The 14,720-nt window shown below is 38.5% G+C and overlaps 2 protein-coding genes across 2 annotated transcripts in view; one reads left to right on the top strand and one right to left on the bottom strand.

Annotated features, from left to right (window-relative positions):
• Positions 1–1,254, bottom strand: part of tomm40l (translocase of outer mitochondrial membrane 40 homolog, like) — a 74,728-nt gene extending 73,474 nt beyond the window's left edge. The window contains exon 1 of the mRNA XM_056264206.1: positions 1,251–1,254. The gene's annotated coding sequence lies outside the window, so the exon portion shown is untranslated. The remainder of the gene's footprint in view (positions 1–1,250) is intronic.
• On the top strand, positions 115–13,787 carry slc9a3.2 (solute carrier family 9 member A3, tandem duplicate 2). Its single transcript, XM_056264196.1, has 16 exons — positions 115–601; positions 7,048–7,350; positions 7,564–7,724; positions 7,889–7,967; positions 8,339–8,516; positions 8,639–8,859; positions 8,966–9,168; positions 9,359–9,448; positions 11,389–11,459; positions 11,538–11,667; positions 11,789–11,952; positions 12,122–12,236; positions 12,389–12,562; positions 12,775–12,826; positions 12,955–13,032; positions 13,404–13,787. The coding sequence occupies exons 1-16, from the start codon at positions 343–345 to the stop codon at positions 13,661–13,663; spliced, it is 2,538 nt and encodes an 845-aa protein (XP_056120171.1). The 5' UTR covers positions 115–342; the 3' UTR covers positions 13,664–13,787.
• The last annotated feature ends 933 nt before the right edge of the window (positions 13,788–14,720 follow it).

Genomic DNA, 14,720 nt, shown 5'->3' with positions numbered 1-14,720 from the left:
CTCTGACCCAAGGTGTTTGAACCCGCCCCCTTCAATACAGAAACATGCTGTACAAATCCTTCAGATGAGTCCCACACAAATAAGTACACACCTGGGAGAGACACCAGGGAGGGGCCACGTACTACCTCAAAAGTGAATCTTTTTTTTGTAAAAGGAGGGACAATAAGAGAAGGAATGGACAGCATATACATGTCAGAGTCAATCTCAGACTGACAGAGCGAGGAGAAAGACACCCTTTGGTGATTGGAGCTTAGAAACGCCAGGATTCAGGATTGACTGCATACAACAGTTACAACATCAATGAGAGCTAATTAATGCAATAGGGATCGAAAAACGTCTGCCATGGCGCTTCTACGACAGTTTGCACTTCCTCTAGCATTATTGGTCGTTTTCAGTACACCATGCAAGGTTGCAGCATTAGATGTAGATATTGCTGAAGTAGGCTCTAACTATTCTTTAAAGTCAACAGACACTGGAAGCTCAACCAACAGTACCACTCCGACCATCACTACATTACCTATTGTCACCTGGAAATGGCATCATGTAGAAACTCCATACCTGGTGGCCCTATGGATATTGACCTGCTGGCTCTGTAAATTAGGTAAGCCGAGCTCATGTTAGTATATTACAAATAGCAAAGGAAAATACGAATCCACCGTAATCATTTTTGTCCGCATATAAAATTTGACTATAAGCAAAATCCAGCTTGAGGAATGCTCGTTAAGTTAAGGTTTGCTCAAATGTTTTCGGTAAAGATAAAGTTAAAGCGAGTCTTTGTGAACATTCTTTCCCGGATAATGCGGATATTTTTCCATGCCATTTGGGAGTCTGTATTGTGATGTTACCCGTTCACCCATTGAGTTTTTAATTCAGAGAATTTAGAAGGGAAATGCACTCCCACTGAATGCCATTATAGTACCACTGAATGTGCACACCTGGCATCTTATTGTCAAATGGGAATCAAATAGGTTATCTGATATCTTCAATATCAGATTACAGATTAACAAACTGAAATAAAGCCCATACAACGTGATAACAAAAATCGCAGTCATTTTACGCCAGACGAAAGCTCCTCCAATTAAACTAATGCAGTCTCGACAAATACAATACAAGCGTTTTTAAACGGATTTAATACTTTGATGCAGTAATTAACATGAAATAACAATAAATATCACTTTTACGGATTGGGTTTATTTTTGTTAATGGTAATTATTAAATTAAAAAAACTGGTAATGTTGAGAAAACAAAGGGGTGAGCTTCAGCTTGTGTCATTTGGCATGAATTCACAATGAAACCTTGCACAGCTCAAAGACACAATGGAGCATATATTCTCACAGTAATAGGGAAGGCCTATTACTGTGAGAATACATGCTCCATTGTGTCTCTTTATGAAGTTTTTACAACGTTTGCGCTCCTCCATCCTCTTCTCACTTATCAGGCGATTTGTTTTTCTATAAAATGCTGCCACAAAGATAAAGCACAACGAATAAAGCTCGCTGGCTTAATTCTTGACACTTTTCTGTTATAAAAGTTAGACATATTTGGATGATTCAGAAGGTGGATATCTTCAAACTGGACAGTTACTCCGTTACTCAGGAATCAGTTTCAAAATAAAGTATGCCTGCTGCCACTTAGAGGCTTCATGGAGGAACTGTAGACTAATACAAATTGAATTCCCTGACACTCATTTTTACATTCATGTTTTTTACTAGAGTGATTGAGTATGTGTGTTGTACTTTTTTTTTTTTTGATGGACCCAGAAGCACGCAACATGAACAAAGTGCCACTAAGAGCTCCACTGAATGGGTGTTAAATCAGGTGTAAGTAGGCGTAGATGGTATTAAGGGATTTTAATGGCAGAGCTTGAATAGCCTTGTCGAAACATAACTGTACAAAGAACTGGGTAAAGATTTGGCTTTTGATACTGGCATAAAATGACGGCAAAGGACCAGAGATTTTCAAGTGTGAAAAAATGACATTTAAAAGGAGACCGAATGGACAAAACATTAGCGAAAAATACAAAGAGCATGGTGTTATGAAGATGATGAGTCAGGTTTAGATATAGTCGAGACAGGCAAAACGTTTTAGAGACGGAAAAGGGAAGTGTTATAGTATTTAAGAAGATTTTAACTTTATCAACCACAAAAATAGAATAAACTGTAAAAATCACACAAACTACAACTTTACACCTGTAATGCATTTCACAATAAAGTAAAATCCTGTTTATCTTGTTTATGTCATAATGACTGACTGACAAAATAAATGATGACTTACAGAACAGTCAATTTATCTTTAGTTTCACAAACTCAACTGTAAAATGTTTGCTATATAGGCCAAAACAAACAATATTGACTGCTAAAGCCACATTTTGTAATGTCTTTTCAATAATGAATTATTTTTGTTTTGTTTAGGCAAATATCGATTTTTGTGATTAACTTCTCCGAATTGATTAATAAATTGTGTATATTATTGTGTAATAATATGTAGGGTTTTTTCGCCACAAGAGGGCGCAGTTTCCAACAATAACAAAGGCGTAGGTTGATGACGCAGTGATGAGCTGAATGATGGGACTTGCTGTCAAGCTGATGGATCTAATAATGTTTATGGATGAGTGCAAACATTCATGTTTTTTAACATTACAGTGGTATGAAGCAGGTCGCGATTGCTAGAGAGACAGATATCGCACGCGAGTCCCGCGGATATAAAGGAATAAGGACATTTAATTCTACCGAACTACCCGCGAGTGCTGGATTACTCACACAGGTCAGTTTATTAGACGAATTAAACTTGTGAGGAAACGCAGCGCTGCTTCGTTACACACTAAACGGGATTTAAATGTGTATTGAAAGTTTTTGCTCACCTGCCTAAAAAAGCTGTCAAGTCGTGACTCGTGAAGCTCTGTCAAGTCCAAGTTAGTCGCGGACGTGGAGCTCTCGGCATCTCAAAAACGCCACGCTGATATTGATCCTCATTTTAGTTCTCCTTGTTTGTCCCAAAGTCTGCTTGGCATGGTCTATGTTTGCAAGAAACAAGAACTGCGTGCCGCTAAACGTTACGCACTATGCAGTTGTCCACGTCTGTCACCATGGTTACGTCAGGGCTATGGCAGTACGAGCGGAAACCGAGCATACCGCGGATATTGCGTCATTGACAGGCGACATTTTTTTAAATTGGAATTTCTCTGAAATAAAAAATCTTTGGAGACTTTTGGGATATTGTAAGTACACAACTGCAGGAAATATATCACACTGTGCAAGTGATTTTGGGATATTTTATTACAAAATTCCTACATATTTGGACCTTTAAATGTTTCATAAATTGACAGCACTATAACTCAAAACATAATGTTAAAGTCTGAAGGTGAGTGATAACTGTATTTATTCAAGTTTCATGTCAATGTGACCTGCAGTTTTATGTTTAAATTCTGCATGTGCAAAGATCCAATGTTCATAAACTCACATAGACTCTGGTAATTGCCTGTTGGCAAGGAGCAAATGAAGTATATAATTCAGATTTAGTTCCAGGACATGATCTGTAACACATGCATTGGCAGTCATGGGTAAAGCTGGAGTGATCTACTCTCTGAGAAATGACAGTGTTGAAACAATACCTTACTGCTAGTTAATTATGTACTACATTAAATAATTAATGGCTCACCTGAATCTTTGACTTTCCTCAAAGGCACAGTCTCAGGACAGCTTTAGTGCATGATATTGAAAATTAGTCTGAGACTTGACATTAACACAGTAGGCTATGTTTTTTTCTATTAGTGCAATAGTCTAAAGTATAATGTTAATTTTTAGATTAAAAAATTGCTGTAAACCAGACTAACTAAAAGACTAAAACATAAAAAATAACTAAATACCAAATTAAGAGTTGTCTTACAGGAAATCAGAGCAGTTTTAACTTCATGTTGTCATTAATACTGTCTCTATTACAAACAAACAAACTAAATAATTTGTTCTCATGTGGAGAATTTATGTAAGAGCCTGGCTCGCAGTTTTCTCAATCTGTCCTGATCACCCCATCATTTCCTGTCGTCCCCACAATTTTTATTATAACAGTGACAAGGCAAAAATATACAATACCTACCTTTCAATTATTAAAATCCTTGTTTACAGTGAATAATTGCATATAAATCTGAGGGTAAGAGAGGATTATGGAATTAAAAAAGATAGTAAATGTGTCCCTTAGTTGAAGTGTGCCGTGCAACAATTGCAGCATGCGTCACAGAGGCAGCATAAATGTATTCATAATCACAGGACATGATGTATCACGTACTCTAAAATGTTGACCATTGATTCGCACAGACAGAAAACAATTTAAATTAAAATTCTGGTGTTGTCGAGTCGGTATGAGGACTGCAGGCTCATCGTACAGGTTGACAATGATTCGAGACATTGAGAAAGAACTGCATCAATCATTACTTCAGATTTCCATAAAAGATGCATGCTACTATTTTAGTATTCACAATTGTTAAATCATTTTAGCGCACTCGTAAAAACATCAAGTCAAGGTCACCCACAACATAGTGGATGTGAACGCCCCCCTGAAGCTGTAACTTTCCTGACTATATTAACAATGGGTGTATTTAGTAGTTACAGAAACATATAGGGGTCAACAAAGTGCAGAACAGTTTACTAGTTAAAGCCAGATCTGTTTAGTAAGCATTACACAGCCATTATTGCCAAAAGGCGACGGGATTTAAACTGTGTAACTACTCCAGACCCAATATTCCACATAAAAATCGAATGGTATAGTCTATAATTGTTTGTTGGTCAAACAATTGCAGGCTATGTCACGGCTGAATGGACCATGATAGAATAACGTGGATCAAAGTGAAATAGTCCTGTTGCATAATATCATTTATATGCTACAAAGACATTGCAAAGTACAGTAATTGTGGACATTCAAAAGCATAATCTCATTGAGATGAAAGCATGACGGGCCATGTCTGGCAGTGGCAACGCTTTTAAATGCTGTAGAAATAAACCAGTAAGTGATCCCATAGGAAAAGACTCTCCACTGTTTTTCCTAGATACCAGTGTTATCAAGCAAACAGAGTGTTTTGCTTAAGTCTTCTGCTTCTCAGATTTGTCTCCTGAGGAAAAGATCCCAGCAATCTCTCATCTCAACGAAAGGTGTAGAATTTATAAAGCTCAGATTGTGAAGATGAACCAAAGTTTAAGATTTCAGTATGAGCTTAAAGAGTGTGGAAGAGAAGATACAAGCAATCCATGAGACATGGTGCACAATATAGAAAATATCTTTAGCCTCACTATATTAAGTAACCTGCCTTAAACATTAAGCAGGATTAATTAATTAATTCATTCATTACATTTTATATAGCGCTTTTCTAGGCACACTAGCGCTTTACATAGAAGGGGGAATCTCCTCAACCACCACCAATGCGCAGCATCCACTTGGATGATGCGACGGCAGCCATATTGCGCCAGAATGCCCACCACACACCAGCTTACTGGTGGAGTGGAGACAGTGATGAAGCCAATCAGTATATGGGGATGATTAGGAGGCCATGATGGACAGAGGCCACTGGGCAAATTTGGCCAGGATGCCGGGGTTACACCCCTACTCTTTCGAAAGACATCCTGGGATTTTTTGTAACCACAGAGAGTCAGGATCTCGGTTTAACGTCTCATCCGAAGGACGGTGCTATTTTGACAGTATAGTGTCCCCGTCACTACACTGGGGCATAAGGACCCACACAGACCACAGGGTGAGCGCCCCCTGCTGGCCTCACTAACACCTCTTCCAGCAGCAACCTGGTTTTCTCAGAAGGTCTCCCATCCAGGTACTAACCAGGCTCAGCTCAGCTTCTAGGATGAGCTCTCCATCTGCCTCTAACTTCCTGTCCTGTGGAAGAAGATGAAACACCAGTCAGTTGCACAGCTTCACACAGTGAGCTTAATATGCTGTAGTGATTTATCGTCTTAAAGGGATAGTTCGGCCAAAAATGGTATTTAAACCATGCATTACTCACCCTCAAGCCGTTCGAGATGCATATGTCAATCTTGTTTCAGACGAACACATTTTCAGTTATTTTAGAAAATGTCTTAGACCCTTCAGTGGATATAATGTGAAGCAATGGGGTCCACCTCCTTCAAGTCCCAAAATGTGCATATATCCTTCACAGAAGTCATCCATCCGGCTCCAGGGGGATAAACGAAGGCCTTATGAGGGTAATCCGTGCGGTTTTGTCGTAAAAATATACATATTTAAAACTTTATAAATGAAAATATCTGACTTCCGGCAACGATCGATGCACGTTCACGGGTGATGTTTTGCTCTGCTCTCTGGCTGCGCGGGCGCGTTCGTTCTACGTCACGACGCTACGTCCTACCTCGTACGCCGACTTCCATCACCCGTGGACGCGCGTCGATCGTTGCCGGAAGTCAGATATTTTCATTTATAAAGTTTTAAATATGTATATTTTTACGACAAAACCGCACGGATTACCCTCATAAGGCCTTCGTTTATCCCCCTGGAGCCGGATGGATGACTTCTGTGAAGGATATATGCACATTTTGGGACTTGAAGGAGGTGGACCCCATTGCTTCACATTATATCCACTGAAGGGTCTAAGACATTTTCTAAAATAACTGAAAATGTGTTCGTCTGAAACAAGATTGACATATGCATCTCGAACGGCTTGAGGGTGAGTAATGCATGGTTTAAATATCATTTTTGGCCGAACTATCCCTTTAAACATCAATAGTAATATTTAGTATTAAATATTAACGTTTGCCTGCTGATCACTACAATGTTTAAAAGGTGTTTCTTCAACTCAAGGCAATTTTGGTGCTGGGGACTTTATTATACATTTATAATGTTATTCTTTTGAACTTTATATTCATCAAAGAATCCCGAAAAGAATGATTCACAGTTCCCTTAAAAATATTATGCAGCACAACATTGATGTATTAGAATTTCTTTTGAAGAATCATGTGACACTGAAGACGGCAGTAATGGCTGCTGAAAATTCAGCTCGTCATCACCTGTTTCTCTATCTCTTCTCTCTTTTTCTAGTGTGTCAACTAAACCATAGTTTTACCAGTGTGATCCCGGAGAGTGGTCTTCTCATCATGATGGGCTTTATTTTGGGAGGAATCGTCTGGGGAGCAGACAAGGCGCAGACTTTCAAACTGATCCCCGTCAATTTCTTCTACTACTTGCTGCCCCAGATCGTCTTGGATGCAAGTTACTGCATGCCAAACAAACTATTCTTCAGCAACCTGGGTGCCATTCTTGTCCATGCCATTATCGGAACGTGTTGGAATGCGGGCACAGTGGGCGTCGCTTTATGGGCTTGCTATGAGTGGGGTGCAATGGGTAAATATGAGATTGCCACCATTGGAATCAATTACATTTTAAAATACATCAAAACAGAAAACTATTATTTTAAATTGTAATAATATTTCACAATATTACTGTTTTTTTTTTTACCGAATAAATGAATAAATGCAGCCTTAGTTAGAAGAAGATACATAAATGGTATGTGAGAGAGTGCCATTTAATAAAACAAACAATTTGGCTTACCCTCAGGGAGCCTGAACATCGGCCCTCTGCAGTTCCTGTTGTTTGGTGCTCTGATGTCCGCCGTGGACCCGGTGGCTGTCATTGCCGTGTTTGAGGAAGTGCATGTGAATGAAGTACTCTACATCCTGGTGTTTGGAGAGTCACTGCTCAATGATGGTGTCACAGTGGTGAGTCTTAGTTTTTCTCAACAACTCTAAATGTCACAGCTCACTTTTTGAGTAACCATGACCTGTTCATTTAGAACTTGACTGTCTTGACTGGTTCAAGAGTCTATTTGATGGCTGTTGCATCCATGTAAAATAACGCCTCTCTCTCGTTCTCTCGGTCACAGGTGCTTTATAACGTGTTTGATGCTTTTGTGTCTCTGGGAGGCCCAAAGATCAATGCTGAAGAGATCATCAAAGGAATAAGTATGGACACAGACCTTGGGGTCCAAAACTCTTTGATCACTAGTGAAAATACTTCTTTTTTCTGCTGTTCCCTAATACATATCTTGTCATGGGTTTTTATTTAATTTAATTTTTTTTTTTTTTTTTTTAAATTGAGCCAACTGATGCAGTGTTACTTTAGGACTTTAAACTAAACTAAACGAAAATGAGAAATGTCGCCTTGGCAACTAGCTGAAATTAAATCAAGTTTTTGTATTTTGTTATATTTCAGTGTGTGCTTATTTTATTTCAAGTAATGAATATGTTTTTTAATGGTTTAAGTTTTCATTTTAGGTAATGATAATAACCTTGATTGATTCCCCCTTCGCAACACACTTTTTTTGCTCTCCTAGTTTCGTTCTTTGTGGTGGCATTCGGAGGCTCGTTTCTTGGCGTTGTGTTTGCCATTCTGATATCCATGCTGACCAGGGTCACCAAGAACGTCCAGGTCATCGAAGCCGGCTTCATCATTGTGCTTGGCTACCTGTCTTACTTGACGGCTGAGATGCTCTCCCTCTCTGCTATACTTTCGTAAGGAACTCAATGCTTTCCTAATAAATGCAGAAAATTAAATACATTATAAAATAGTAAATGAATGTAAACACTTCCTAGTAGGGTTAACAATAATTTGACTGTGGATTTGTGCATTACAGGATCACTTTCTGTGGTGTCTGCTGTCAGAAGTATGTCAACGCCAACATGGATGAGAAATCAGTCACGACGTTACGTTATGCTCTGAAGGTGATGGCCAACGGCTCTGAGACCATGATCTTTGTCTTCCTGGGAGTTTCGGCCATTGATAAAAACATCTGGGTTTGGAACACTGGCTTCATCCTCCTTACAATCCTCTTCATCATTTTATTCAGGTTCATGGGTGAGACATAAATTCCTAGTAAACTCTGCACAAATCTTTTTTGTAAGTATAAACTGATGTTTTTAACTTCTTTTTTGACAGTTTTTATAAATCTTTTTATAAACAGGTGTTTTCTTCCTCAACTGGGTCTTAAATCAGACTCGACTGATTCCTATTGACATCACTGACCAGATTGTAATGAGCTACGGTGGTCTTCGAGGAGCAGTGGCATATGGACTCGCAGCTAGTTTGGATGAGACTAAGATCCCAGAGAAGAATTTGATGCTTGGTACAACACTCATTGTGGTGTATTTCACAGTCGTTCTTCAGGTACGTCCCTTCAACCACTTGTTCTGACTGTAGAGAATGCATGGTAACCCACTGCCATTGCCATCACTCGAATTCATAAGGCCTGCAAGAAAATTATAAAAGTGGGCTTTTTGTGATGTTCCCAGTGGTCCCCATCTGACAACAGACATGGATTAACTAACTTGAAGTCATTGTGTGTGTGTTTTTTTAGGGAATCACCATGAAACCATTTGTTCAGTGGCTGAAGGTTAAAAAGGCAACTATATCAGATCTGACACTCAATGGAAAAATAAACAACAGGGTAAGCAACTGCAATGACACATACTGTATCCCTCTACTGCATAATCAGTATCTTATATATATATATATATATATATATATACAACCCCAAATCAGAAAAAGTTGGGACATTTTGTAAAATGCAATAAAATCAAGACTCTATGATTTGTTCATTCTATTTAACCTTTTATTAGCAGACAAAAAAGTACAAAGAAACGTTTTCCAATGTTTTCACTGACCAACATACCGGTAATTGTATTTTGTAAATATGAACAAATTTTGATTTTGATGGCTGCAACACACCCCAAACAAGTTGGGACAGAGACCAAATAAAATTGAAAAGATTATCCAAATTTGATTATCCAACTATTTTGAAACATTCCACAATGAGCAGATAAATTGGTAATAGTTGAGGGTCTCGTGTTTGGGTGTAAAAGTGCTTCAGTCTTTTTAAGCAAAGATGGGTCATGGCTCGTCACTTTGTGTCAAATATCTTGAGAGAATTGTCAAACAATTAAATAATCGCATTTCTCAATGCAAGATTGCAAAGCATTTATGTATTTTATCATCTTCCATACATAATATTGTCACAAGATTCAGGGAATCCAGAGAAATCTCAGTCTGTGTTGGGTAAGGCAGTAGACCTCTGTTAAATGTGCGTGACTTTTGAGCCCTCAGATGGCATTGCACAAGATACCATCATGCTAATCCGTTAAATACATACACATGTGCTCAGGAGTAATTTGGAAAACCATTTTCACTGAACACAGTCTGACGCTGCATCAAGAAATGCCACTTGAATCTCTGTTACGCAAGGAGAAAGCTTTACATCAGTTCTATTTGGAGATGCCGGCGCGAGTTCTCTGGGCCTGAGCTCATCTCAGATGGTCTAGAAGACAATGGGAATGTGTGCTGTGGTCAGATGAGTCCATGTTTCAGCTTGTTTTTGGGAGAAAATGGACATCGAGTTCTCAGTCCCAAAGACAAAAGGGACCAACCAGACTTTCACCAGCAACAGGTGCAAAAGCAAACATCTGTGCTGGTATTGAGGTGCATCATTGCAAACGGTATGGGTAACTTGCATTATTGTGAAGGTACCATTGACATGGAGGCATGTATTTGGATTGCACAGAGACATAAACTGACATCAAGATGACATCTTTCATGGGACGCCAGACAATGCCAGGCCTCATTCTGCACGTGCTAAAACTGAGTGGTTTCTAGACACTCTGCACCATAGAAGGGATGTGCCTGACTGTCTGCCTGCAGTCCAGATATGTCTCTTATGGAAAATGTATGACCCATCATGAAAAGGAGAATCCGGCAACGATGACCACAGACTGTTGAGCGGCTGTCTTGTATCAGACAAGATTGGGCAAATATTCCACTAGCAAAACTCCAACAATCAGTATCCTCAACTCCCAAATGATTAAAAAGTGTAATTAAAATAAAAGGTGATGAGGAGGGAGGGCGGGGCCTTGATTTCGCGGCTTTACTTCCTGCTCACTACTGCGCATGACTGGTCCCGAAAACGCTACTGCGCAAACTCAAATTCCAATATGTCAGTGCCATATCGGGACACTGGCGGCTTCAGTTCTCTCCAATGGAAAAGAGCGAAGGGGCGTCATCATCTTTTTTACAGTCTATGGTACCGAGTCGACCATTCTCTGCGTTTTCATGATAATTGAATGTACCCAGTTTTATCTTTAATTTTAGTTTTACATAACGCTAGTATATAGGCCATAGAAAAAGTAAAAATAAAAATCGCTAGTTAATACCACTAACAAGGCTCAAAATAGCCCCAAACTAACACGGTAGCATAATTAGGGTCTCTCCCTGCAAACCGAATCATTGAGAACTTTGCTACGTGCTGGTCAATAGTCACAGTTCAGCTCACGTAGCTGTAGTGGTAATTTTCAACATAAAAAAATCAAGTATATCATTGTGTATGTCTCTCTATAGACTTTTGAGCACACACTAACAGCAATGGAGGACATCTGTGGCCGAATGGGAGATAACTGGTGGACCAGACAGTGAGCATTTCACTTTACAATATATATACTTTATATTTGAGCACTTTTACTCATTTTTTTTCTCCTTCTTTTTCTTAGTTGGAAAAATTTTGAAGACAAGTATGTCTGCTGGCTATTAATGAAGAGTGATGCCAGAAAGCACAACGACAATATATTTGGTGCCTTCCACAAACTCAATCTTGAGGACGCCAAAAACTATGTCACTGCGGTGAGGGAGCAAAACTACTAATTCAGCATAGTACCTTCAATTATTTACTTGCTGAATGTTCTGTTTCCATTTTTTGATACTTTAGATACTGAATGTACTCAATAGTGTTTTTCACATTTAGGGTGAACACAAAGGTTCTTTGGCTTTCATTCGTAATGATGACAATGCCTCTGTAGACTTCAAGAAGAAGCTTGCATTAGAGTATGACGATGTTATGCCTGACATCATGTCTGACATGTCAGAATATGACTTTGGCATTGACAATGTCCCAGTGACCTCTGTCATGTAAGTATTTCATCCTGTATGCATTCAACTTTCCCGCCTCACGGATATTGTTGCCCATTCATCATTGTAGTATATTGAATACAATTCAAAGAAAAGTGCAATGGTTTTATGAGTTGAAAACTGCACAAATATCTAGATGGCTAAATGTGTTCTGCTTCTTTCAATCTAGGAAGAATCAGATTCCATCTGTATCCCTGGATATCCATGAGCAAGACAGGAAGAGTATGCCTGATCTCAATGCCCATCATCTACTAGAACAGCACCTGTACAAGAGCAGAAGATATGTAAGAATTGTGCTGCTCACAACATGATTCCCCTTTGTTACATGGAGTATTGTTTCCTTATCAGTATTTGGATAAATATGTCTGCCTAGTGGAAACAATTATCCGAATCTCATTCCATCTGAATCCAATCCATTTCTCCCGTTTCTGAACAGAACCGTCCCACGTACAGTCGCAGTCACTATAAAGCCTCAGAGAATCCAGACGAAATGCAGGAGATCTTCCAGAGAACCATGAGAAGCCGTCTTGAGTCCTTCAAATCAGCTAAGATGGGTGTCAACCCTGCTAAGAAACTCTCCAAACATCCCAAGAAGGATTCGACTCATAAGGTATTAAACTTTAATGTCCTGCTGTCTGCCTTTGGTTAAAGAGTTAAATGTAGGTTTAGTTAAATGTAAATGCAGGTTTTCACAGATTTTTTGTTTTCAGGGAGAAAAAAAAACATGAAAACATGCTAAAAATACTTTAAATTGTATGTTAAATACAGAAAAACTGGGTTAAAAATGTGAGGACTTATTTTTGTTCATAATTGTATGTTTAGCCTAATGGAAAGCCAGCGGACCCAAACAGAACCTATCCATATGGAGATGAAGGTATATTTCTATATTTGATGCATAGCTATCACTTATACATCACTATTTAGTTTTAGCATTTAGCTTACTTTATTCTGAGGGTATGATTTAGTATTAATATATTGATGGAAATGATTTTGTTTTGTCAGATTTTGAGTTTTCTGCAGACAGCGCCTCTAGCAGTGAGATTGGTCATTTCCCCAGGAGAATCACAAACGCACCTGGAGGTAAGAATAATTTTGTGTAGCTACATACTGAATTTACGTGACGTATAAATGTCATAGTGTGGTGGCACGGTGGCTCAGTAGGTTAGGTGGATTGGATATGTCACATTGGCCGTAGGAGTGTGTGTGAGTGTGTCCCATGGTGTAAAACCTGTGCCAAATCCAATGTGTGTGTCTGTGGATCATTCTGATGATGCGGACCCTGCAAAATGAGCGGGACTAATATAACTAATGTAGATATATATATATATATATATATATATATATATTAAAATATAATCTTACATAAAGTTTGCAAGTGTAGAAACTATTTTTTTAGAGGGTTGTTTCCATGGTGTCTCATTTCAACATCATAATTATTCTAATGACTGCAGCTGGTGTAGATAATCCAGCATTCATACCCGAGATGGACACCTCTGCACCCATGCGAAACCCACCCTGGCAAACAGAGACCGGGAACAACACGGCTGTGGCGCCTTCCCAGAGAGGTCCGGGACGACTGCCCTGGGCGCCCACCAACCTGAGACCGCTGAGAAGAAGTACCCGCTCCACAGACTCCATCGCGATGGCTAATGCTTCAGTTGGTGAGGAGGCACCTGAGGAAAAGCCCGGAAAACATCATACTAGATTGTAATCTGATATATTTTCATTCACCATGCCAAAAAAGTGATTAGGTTAATCCTTTCATTTTAGGCTGTTATTATGTCATGAGCCCAGAGATTAGGGAATCATAGTGTTGAATCATAGCATTCCTCGTATATCTATAATGCAGCAGTAACTAAAGCAAGTGACTTGAAGTCATGCTGGTATGGCTTTGGTCTCTGAAATGTTTTACCTAGTTATATATATAATTTAAAAAATCACAAAGGGAAGGAAGAGAATAAATACGGATTTAGCTGAAAAATTGTCACTGAAGTACTTAATATGTTAGTCGTTATGGAATGTTCTTGAGGGGTTCCTTTATACAAACTCACATTTTTGTGGAAGCTATTATGGCACTTAAACCATGTATTTTACACCAATCGTATTTACACCATGCTAGCACATTTGCAAATCTTTCCTCCAATGTGAAACTCAAAATACAAAACCATTATACTCATCTATGCATGATTTGTCAGAGTGCCAAATCAGAACTGTGTAGCAATTGTCTGTCGGTTCTATGTTCAGGTACATCTTGATATTTTTTGACCTCGGACAAGTTGGTCTATATAATGTTAAATTCAACATGTTGTATATGGTTATTTATTATTATATGATTATTCTGTGGGTGCTTCTTTGTAGTATCACAATATCTGTTTCTGCATTTCTTTATCTTACAATGATTTATTTTTGAGTTTGACTCAAAGCTATTAATGTTTTATTAGTAGAATGAAGACCATTAAAATGCAAGTCATTAAAAATAATAGTTTAACAGTAACTTATTCATGTATGAATTTCATGCTTTATGAGAACTGGTGAAATCTGTAACTTGTAATCAGTTAATAGTGTCTGATAAAACTTGTATTTGCACTGTAATGTTGTTTGAGTAATACAATTTGAATTGTTACAAATGAGCAAATAAAAAAATTGCAAAGAGCACAAGAACAAAATGATTGTCATTCCCTTGGATTTATAGCTTATTTGAATGATATCAACATTATATTGACCATATATTATTAATATATTCTGTTATGATTGACAGCAGAAGAGAA

The sequence above is a fragment of the Rhinichthys klamathensis genome, unplaced genomic scaffold (assembly GCF_029890125.1).
Source record: "Rhinichthys klamathensis goyatoka isolate OS25496 unplaced genomic scaffold, OSU_Roscu_1.1 h1tg000217l_1, whole genome shotgun sequence".
NCBI classification, from domain to species: domain Eukaryota; kingdom Metazoa; phylum Chordata; class Actinopteri; order Cypriniformes; family Leuciscidae; genus Rhinichthys; species Rhinichthys klamathensis.
This window is presented reverse-complemented; position numbering and strand designations above follow the sequence as displayed.

Excerpts from the sequence above, each read along its gene's own strand:
- slc9a3.2 (XM_056264196.1), top strand. The coding sequence starts at position 343 with ATGGCGCTTCTACGACAGTTTGCACTTCCTCTAGCATTATTGGTCGTT. Across the intron at positions 7,725-7,888 it reads TCAATGATGGTGTCACAGTG|GTGCTTTATAACGTGTTTGA; the intron begins GTGAGTCTTAGT and ends TCTCGGTCACAG. Across the intron at positions 9,169-9,358 it reads ATTTCACAGTCGTTCTTCAG|GGAATCACCATGAAACCATT; the intron begins GTACGTCCCTTC and ends GTGTTTTTTTAG.